The sequence below is a fragment of the Onthophagus taurus genome, chromosome 10 (assembly GCF_036711975.1).
Source record: "Onthophagus taurus isolate NC chromosome 10, IU_Otau_3.0, whole genome shotgun sequence".
Classification (NCBI taxonomy): domain Eukaryota; kingdom Metazoa; phylum Arthropoda; class Insecta; order Coleoptera; family Scarabaeidae; genus Onthophagus; species Onthophagus taurus.
In genome coordinates this window covers 3,354,740-3,364,533 of record NC_091975.1, presented here as the reverse complement: position 1 = coordinate 3,364,533, position 9,794 = coordinate 3,354,740, and the positions used below count along the sequence as shown (strand labels likewise).

The window sequence follows — 9,794 nt, the reverse complement described above, 5'->3', positions numbered from 1 at the left end:
CTTCTTATCGTAGTTGCGATTCTTTATATTTGTTTATCTTTTTTTCCGGGGAGACATATTTATCCACGTGCCAAGTGAAAGTCCTCACAAATCGAGGCTATTGTGTTCAAAAATCGATAAACATATTTACAACGATTATGTTATAGTCCTATAAGCATACAGGGTGTCTAATTATAATCGGCTTTGGCATCCAGACGTTTGAGAAAAGTCTTTCTTTTTATTTTTATTTGTACCGACATCGACCTTTGCCGCTTTGGTCCTTGACCCTCCTTTTGTCTCCAGACGGATATTTTGGCACATTGACGCCGTAAGTCGCCGTATTTCCTTTTATTTTTGAACGTAAAAAACAGCAAGATAATGAACTTTGAAGGAGATTTTAAATCTATTATTATTAAGATAAAATAAATATTTTTGAGGAACTCTTTTAATTTAAAATTAATATCCAACGAAACCATTACCTACCTCCATAAAGAATGTTATCGGTTTGATTAGGATCAACAATTAAATTTATATAGACTTAAATCAAAATAATTTTAAGCATGTAGTTTCATAAAATAAAACTTTCACGCGTGTGTAAACTTGTACACGTGCCATAAATTAGGAAATACCTAGCTTAGACTTTAGCCAGTTTAAATCGACTTTTGAGTACCGCTGTATTAGTGACGTGTGTCCTTTGTGGCACAGGCGCAAGTGTCCCCGACTTTTTCGCATGTAGTCCTGATTGGCGGTGGCCCCAGCGCCTGGCTGCCATGTTTTATTAAAAATTGCGGGGTGTGTTTGTGATTTTAAGACACTACAACAACATCCCCAAAGACAGGTAAGTTTATATTCCTTCCAAAATTAACAACAATTACAACTTCATATTAAAATTACCTCCCCGTTAAGTTTTCGGTCTATTTCAAACGAAATTTCAATCGAATGTTGTGCAATGTAATGGCGTATTAACGTTTTCGATCGTCTAAGTACTGTTCTTTTTAAATAATTGATTCGGAAATGTGGCAAATCGAGGTTAGATCACAAAATTTTGACGTTTATTATTTTGAGGTTAAATATTGAAAATTAAATTTAGTATAAAATTAGGCTTTTGACGCAGTTTGGTTTGGTGTTAAATAAATAGTTTGAGTATGACGTTTTTCTAAATAATCTATTTTTTTTAGATATAAGTATTTTTAATTTAATAAATAATTTTAATTTTAACAAGATGAAGTTAGTTCATGAAATTTGACGTTTATTTTTTTTTTTTGAGGTTAAATTTTGATGTCAAAAGAAATTGTAATTGCAACATTTTAAACATAAAATTGACCGTGAAAATAGTTCGAGGATGACGTTATTGTTAAAGTGTCACGTGCTGTAACTGCCGCCCCCTTAAATTTAAATATAATTTTTGGCCGGTGACTCCCAGCGTTGGGTTTGGGAAATGGCGGGAACGTTAACGTGACGCATCGGCTTTGTGCATTCCTGTTCAAGGTCGTTGATCAGTAGTCGTCCTCGTCTCGTTGGAGAGAATCGCTCGTCGTTTTTAAAGATCATTTATCAACGTTGGTTGCAGGTCTACAATGGGGGTCTGCCGCAAAACTATTACGACGGACCGGTGTAGCGAATTCTAAGAAGAAACCAATACGAACGACCCAAGACATTTCTAAAAACAACTATAACCTAACTAAATCAAAATCAATTTCTCTCTACCTACTTTTTGGTTTTTTGTGATGCATTCAGCTACTCGTTATAATGTACCATTGTAAACGAGTCGTCCTGACGGAATCGAGCAAGCGAGTGGCCCCCGGAAACAAGAAACTACGCAACGCACCCCATTACAGCCTCAACTAATTGAAGTAAGTTGTAAAAATTTTATTTTAATATCCGATAACTTTTTGGACATCCCATTAGAATATTATGAAGTACCCACAACTTCTTTCCATGCCCACGGCCGTATCTGACTGGCTTGAAGAACAGCTTGAAGCACGCGGCATTGATGCTGTCGTCTATACCAGATATGTGCTTAGCATTTTGTACAGAGATCCCGTTGATGTTATATGTTCCGAGCGAGAACTTCAATTTTCCCCTCAACCCAATAACAAGGTAAATAATTATCCGATCTTAGTTTTAACACAAACCTAACCTTTTTTTTATAATTTTTATAAATTAATTCGATTTTTATTTAGGAAGTGAGACGTTCCAGCAGTGGTAGAAAACGTTTTCGTCGTTCTTCAGGCTGGTACACTCTCAATCTGTCGGATGCTGAAAAATTGAAACGTTCCGCAGCCGTTCAATGTCTTATGTCCGCTTCTGACCAGGTAAATAAAAAGTGAGGTTGGATCAGGATTGACAGGTTAAAAAATTTGTTTAAAAATCACTCAATTTTAATAATATGTTGCATATAGGCATAGGGTTCAAGTAAAACAGTTTAGACAACGTTTATATATAAAAGTGATATAATTAAAAGGAAATAAAACATTACAGTTTAAGTAATTTCTTAGCGCCATCCAGTGGCGAATAGATCTAACTAATAGAGAAATTAACAGTAATCTACAATTCGAGTTGAAAATGCTACTTTGATTTTATTAACACTAATTATTATATTATTTTTGTAATAAAATCGTGAGATTGGGTTGGATTATTTTTTATTTTAATGTTCATTAATTTTGTTTTAAAGGAATGTGGATTTGAATCATTGGTGGATGAATTATGCGAAAAATTGAAACAAGTTAATCGCGGAATATCCCCGGAATCGCCGACAAAAGAATTGGAAAAAAATCAAAGTGTTGATCGAACATCATCGCCGGCGGATTTGGTTAAACGTTACTATGCTGCGTTTCCGGCACTTTCAAACGATTCCCCAGGCATAATAAACCTGATTCCAAAGTGGTTGGGTTCGCCGAAGAAGCGCCACAACGTCAGAAAACAACAAACTGTAAAACCTGATACTGAAATGAAGAAACCGGCGACGTCGCGATTACAAAAATTCAAACAATTCAAGAAGCACTTCAATCAATATAATTTCAAGTACGCCAAGAAGATTGAGGAGAAAGATTTTTGGGATTTTTATAATTGCGAGAACAATAAAAATTTAATGATGGACGAGATTGAGAATAACAATAAAGTAGCCGATGATGATTGGAGATGTTCTGATGATAACCTAACAATGTACGACGATATGATACAAGATAACATAAGAAACTTATTAGATTCGCCAGTTGATAATAATAGAAATGAGGACGAAGTTGCAGTCGAAATGATGAACATGGCCAATATGAAACAAGAAGGAAATAAACATATCGAACATCACTCGATGTTTTTCGATGAAACAATTTGGTCATGCAGCAAATTCGAAGACACAGAAGACTTTCTTCAAAACAAATTAAAAGCAATTTCGATTGATGCAAAACCAATTCAATGTTGTTCGGTAGAAAATGAAAAAAACACTATCTTTGAGAACCAACAAAGTTTCTTTTCGATTTGGCCGATTGAAAAGTGGTCAGAACATGATGAAAAAACTACCACTGAAGACATTCACGATCAAATGCGTAGCTTATCTGTTATTAATCACTCCGAAACGAGCCTATTTAAAAAAGTTATCCACAAACCGCACGAAAATCACGCGGCACATCACGTCGCGACTCCACCTCCAAGAAAAATAACAAAAATCGACGAAAACTACGTTGATTTATGGGATTCCCATCAATGCCGTTTTAAACCAATCGGCGAAACAATTGTTCCTGGTATGAATCAGTATGAAGATGGGATGACGTTTCGTGTAAATAGCGATTTTGAAAAAATCGACTGGCGTAAAACATCGGCTGGATTTTTTTACGTCAACGACGACCCGTTACAAAGGAAATACCTTGAATTTAATCGCGAACCGAAAAAACTCGATGGAGACGGATTTGTACCAAAATATTTGGTAAAACAAGATGACGAACGTCTTCAAACGGAATCTTCTAGTCCAAAAGCGCGACGGAAACTATGTTTTTCCAGTGAAAGCGAGGACGACGAATTAAACGGGTATTTAAGTCCAGCTGTTGATGATGAAAATGAAGAAGACGAAAAAAATGAATCGGAGGATGATGATGCAGTTGATGATGATGGTGATGAATCGGAAACTGTTATTAAGAACTCGTGCTCTTGTAGCAAAATCGGTTGGGATGTTTATTGGAACAATATGGAAAATAAAATGTTGGATAAAGATGTTATTAAGAATATTTGGAAAAGTGGAGAGAGTTGTTTGGATTGTGAGAAAAGACAAAAGGAAGAAAAACTTACTATGGAGGGGATCCAATCAAAATTAAGGGAGGAATGTATTCTTGATGGGGAACAGCTTCTTTTAGATTTAAACTCGGTAGGTTTGATTCATTTAATCATTACAATTATATATATATAACTTTTTTTAGGTTCAAAATAAATTTTTAGAAGAGCTACCTGCAATAGAAGATTCGTTCAACATTTCCGAATTGTTAAATGGCATAAAAGAACGTAAGAGGCGCCACTCGTCGATAAACGGCGACGGAGTGGCGCCCGATTTTTTTACGACGCGCCTCCAGGAGGATTGCCTAATTAAAATTGGTCGACTCCCGGTGCTGCGCTCGATGACGCTAGGACGCGTTGGTTAAAAACCACTCTCTCCCCCCTTTCATTGAGGATAGCAAAGAAGAGAATACGAAGGAATAAAGCGAAGGTAAAAAATATAGATAAAAATGTTAGATGTAGCTGTGGCACCGGAAAATCTCTCACTACAGTTTAAATTTAAAAAAAACGTGGTAGAAAAGCTATTTAAAAAATTCTTTTAAAACTATTTTTAAAAAAAAAAATACAAAAACAGTTTTAGAAAGATATAGGGGAGAGGGAAAAAGTATATAAGTAAATAAACGAAAAGTAATTAATAAGTAATGAATTATTAATGAAACGAAATGAATTAACACGCACGGTCGCACCAGGTAAGATACGTTTTTTTTTTTTGGTTTGATGATAAAAAAAGAAAAAAAAAACGTCTCTCTCAAAACTGCCATATTAATTTCAGTGCAGATTGTTGTTTGATGAACACAAATAAAAAATGGGGGGGACCCTCTCAATTTTGTTGTTCATTTAACATTTTTTTTTTATTATTTTTTTTTTTGTTCGAGTGTCGTCTCCGATGCGATAGTGTGTGCATAAAAAAAACTAGGTATTAAATGTTAATGTTTTTCTTTTTTGTCGTCTAAACGAAAACGAAATAGGTATGATAAAATTATTTTTAAACATTCAACGTACTAAGAAAAGTTATAAACAAAATTAAAGTTGCTTTCGTGTTGTTTGGGTTGCATACGCAATATCAAAAGTATTTATAAATTTAAATTTTTGTATTATAATTTTTTTAAATTATAATGGGATTATTAATGTTTAGAGTTTACTAATGAGTTTTGATTAATTTATTGCCAGAAAAGAATTATTTTTAATTTTTTAAATGTGAATCTATTTATGGGTAGGCAACCAACATTACTTGTTTTGGTTTTTGTGTTGAAGCTACATCTTATAATAATTCTGAAGAATATTTAATGAATTAGTGTGTAAAAGAAAATATAATATCAAGTTTATCCAAAGGATTTGAAAAGTGACCGATTATTAAAGAAGATTTGAGGTAAAGTATTAAAAAAGTTATTGGTTATCATAACCTCACTTTTAGTAATTTAATAAATCGTATTAAAGAAACGATTTCAACTCAGATATTAATTATTAAATCGATTTTTTAAAAAATATACCCTTGAGTACATCAAAAATGATTTGAAATGGATTATTAAAGAAAATTCGAAATTTCGTTTTATTTTATGAAAATTAAATATTTTTTATCCTCATCTTTATGAATAATATTTGATAAAAACTCCTAACAACTAAGTTGAACCAATAATCTAGTCGTGTTTGTACTTGTTTTAAAAGATATAACATTTATATTCTATAATCAAATATAACAAAAATTATTTGAAAGAAAATTTTTGAAGTTGGCAACCAATATTACACGAAACTCTATTTGAAACCATTTTCTTTGTACGTTAAAGTGTTGAAATAATTTAAAGGCGAATATTATTAATATTAACCCCCGAATTATTATTATTTGGTTTTGTTATTTTCTCGGTGACTTCAAACCTTTAATTATATTTTTGAAACTACAGTGAAATTCCCCTCACTCGAATCACTAAGGGAGCAGAAGAAAACTTCGAGTTAAATTACTTCAATAAAAGTATACAACAATCTAGCGCTGAATAACGATTAAAACTAGAACTAACACTACACCTAGAACTAGAATCAATCGGGTTTAGCCATCTTTAAAGACGTGCGGCTAAACCCGAATATTTCTAGTTCCAGGTATAGTGTTAGTAACAGTGCCTTAAAGAATGAATTCAAATGGTTTATTCTTTGGAAAATTTGACATATACAAGTTAAAGGTGAAGTAATTCCATAGTAGATCAGTTCGAGTTACAAAACATTCGACATAGAGAGATAAAAAGCACATTTGAAACGTGATAAAACGCTTTAGGTTACGAAAATTATTCGAATTAAAGAATAATTTGAAATATTAATGTTCGAATTAGGAGAATTTCATTGTATGTAGTAGGTTTCTATGTAAACATGTCGACGTATTTTACTTTTTAATTTTCTTGTCGCAGGTTTAGAGAAGTATATAAAAGATAAAAAAATAAAAAAGCTAAAAAGTGTTATTAGCGAATCGTTTTTTTTATGTTATTGTTATGTGTGTGTACAAAAAGGTAATTAAAAAAAAAAGTTAGTTTCATTATTTTTTGATCGGTTTATAAAAATTTATTGAATAATCGTTTTGTTTATTGTTGATTTGTTTTCTTTTTTTTTTGAAGTTAAAAAACGATTCAAAAGATTTTTTTTGATTTATTATGTTCTTATTTGAGTGAATATTGAAATATTAATAAAAACTAATAACCACCACGTCTATTTTTCTAGTAGCTTAAACGTAATATGCGAATTTTTAAGTTATTTTTCTATTTCAAAAGGGAAAGTCATCGTATAAAAAGTAAATTGTTTGCATAATCTAATCCCCCATCATATTGTAATGTAAATATGAATTTATTTGTTCTAAATGTATTTTTTTCTTTGTCTAATCGATAAAGTTTTTTTTATTAATAACACCATTAATATTTTTAATAAAAAAAAAATTGGTGGATAACATATTTATGTAAATAAAATATTAATGTATAAATATTTTTCATCTAGCGTAATAATTCTTATTTTATTTCCGTTTTATTTAAACAAAATTTTTTGTTAACGCGAAGATCTGTTTATTTTTGGTTTTGTTTAAAAAAAATGTTTTTTTTTTGGTGAAGATCTTCAACGGTTTTCTTGAAAATTAAATAAATATACATATTTAGTAAAAAAAGGTATATCTAATGTAATAATTAACAAGAAAAAAGCAAAAAACAAAAATATAGGGCATTTTTTTTCATTAATTTAAAAATAGGAATAGCTCTTTAAATATTTCCATCTCTATAAATAAATTTAATGCGAAAAAAGCGAATTAAAAAAAAATTTTTAATTTAATTTGTGTACTCATTAAGTAATTAAAAAAAGATAATATTATTGGAAATGGGTACAAAGTGTACTGGTTAGAGTTTTTCCTTTTTCTTCTTTTAGTTTAACCAGGAAAAATAATGAGGTTATAGAGTGGTTAAAAAAAAATTATTAAACAATACAAGGTGGTGTTTTTGCACCAAATTAATTTAATACATTTTAATAGTCAACGAAACCAAAGTTTTTAGGTTACATTAACTACGTCTCTCAATTCAATATAAAAAGTCCGCTCTATAATCTATATTAAATTATCGCCCCAACTTTAAAAATGGGGCCATATCAAAGTTAAAAAATACAAAAAAAAGTAACTAAGTAGTTTTAGGATTGTGTTTCTTTTTCCAATTTATAGTAAAATGTTATTAGTTTATTTTTTGCGACATTAAAACTCAAAATGTTTTTAATAATTTAATAAAATAAGATAATTTTTGGGGTTTTAATGACGCAAAGAAAACGATCGTAGAAGAATGTGTGAACGAATCAATTTTATTTTAAGAAAAAACTAAATTTGCAAAAATTTTTTTGAAAAAATGATGATTATTTTAATATGAAAAAGTATGAAATGATTTAATGAAAGGGGAATTGAATAAAAGGGTGATTGAAAATCAAACAAAATTTTGAAAAAAAGAAAAGAAATTTTTTGCGGTGCTTTATGCATACAAAAAATAATTCTTTTAGGCAAAAAATTGCCTTAAAAAAATCAACAAAAAAAACTTTGTTTTTGTGCCTAATTACTAATTTTAACTTTTGCCTTAACTTGTCCTTATAATATTGAAAAAAAGAAAAAAAATCAAAGAAAAAGGTAAAAAATAAATTAGTTGTCCAAAATATCTTAACAAAAATCACAAAAACAAAAAATCCACTTTGTGTAATAAATAAAAATTTATATACAACTTGCAGTTTGATGCTTATAAAATAAAATAAACATAAGTAGTGAACATAGAATGAAATAAAAAATGAATAAATAAAAAAAAATTAAAGCTACAATATTTAATTATAGAAAAAGCGAAAATTTGATGAAATGTGTTTTCCGTTGCCCCAGATTTCTTTTTAAATAATTCCTATTACTTTGTGAACTTTAAATATTAATTTATATATTAAAAACAAAAAAAAACACCATGTTATTAAAAATAAACATTGTATATTAAAAGAAAAAAAAATATAATGTGTAACGAAACGTACTTGTGTCGATACTTTTTTAAAAGAAAACCGCTTCAAATATTGAATGTCGAAATTATAGTCTCTAATATACTATTTATTGTTTTCATTTACAGAAAAGAAACAAAATGTTACCAAAATTTCAAAAGAAAAAATTTAATAAAAACAAGTACTCAACCCAATTTTATTTGTTTTTTTATACCTGTGTTATTTAATTTGTTTAGTACTTTTAGGAATGGTAGAGGACTCAAATTAATTCAAATATAAATATTACCCAATGTTTCGTATACTATTCTGCCTAAAATGAAAAAGTGAGACCCCAAAGTGGATAGAAGATTTCCTAAATGAAGTGAGGACAGCCGTTGTATAAGTAAAAACTCTTCTATGTGATGCTGCCACAGAATTCATTAATCAAGTTATCAAGGAAGTGCTGTCAAAACTCCTCAGCAGAACACTGAACGAGAAAATCGCACCGGAATTTTCAGTACTAAGCAGGTTGGGTACGAAGACGAACGGTCGTTACGATTTGGTTAGATCGTGGAATGTCAAACTCATAGATAACTACAAACTGGGACCAGACATAATTAGGGAAGAAGTGGTTCATGCACTGAACACATTAAAGAAGAGAAATGCTTCAGCTAAGGTTAGTTAAGTGTATCAATTAAAAATTATTGATGTTATGGGAATAAAAACTGGCCAACAAGAAGAGTTGTAAACACACAGCCGCAATGTGATGATACTTGTATGTCAAAGTTCAAATTCAAATCTACCAGCTCAATTGTGCTCAAACTTTGTACACATGTTAATCACATCCATAGTTTTGTTCTGAACTAGAATCAAGTGTAAATATTCATTTTTGTTAATTCTAAAGCCCTTTAAGTAGAAAATATCGTAAATAAACGAAATGCAATCTTCAAATTGTCCCCATTTTGTTTCTATTGACGGTTTTTTGATTGTTCTAGTTCAGACGATGATAGCCTGAGATGTATATTTTAAGAATCTCTTAATGAAAATAAAATGATCCTAAAGAAGTTAACTTGAATATGGATGAAGGTAGCAACAAAGAAATCATA

General features: G+C 30.3%; 1 protein-coding gene across 3 annotated transcripts; it reads left to right on the top strand.

The window, feature by feature from the left end:
* Positions 1–682: 682 nt before the first annotated feature.
* On the top strand, positions 683–8,903 carry LOC111428135 (uncharacterized). Of its 3 annotated transcripts, none has more exons than XM_023063545.2 (6): positions 683–817; positions 1,550–1,832; positions 1,888–2,079; positions 2,163–2,294; positions 2,654–4,336; positions 4,389–8,903. In XM_023063545.2, the coding sequence occupies exons 3-6, from the start codon at positions 1,894–1,896 to the stop codon at positions 4,605–4,607; spliced, it is 2,220 nt and encodes a 739-aa protein (XP_022919313.1). In that variant the 5' UTR covers positions 683–817; positions 1,550–1,832; positions 1,888–1,893; the 3' UTR covers positions 4,608–8,903. The 3 variants fall into 3 exon arrangements, with proteins under 3 accessions (XP_022919313.1, XP_071055743.1, XP_022919314.1); XM_071199642.1 differs by having other exon boundaries at positions 4,408–4,527; XM_023063546.2 differs by lacking the exon at positions 1,888–2,079 and having other exon boundaries at positions 703–817.
* Positions 8,904–9,794: the final 891 nt, after the last annotated feature.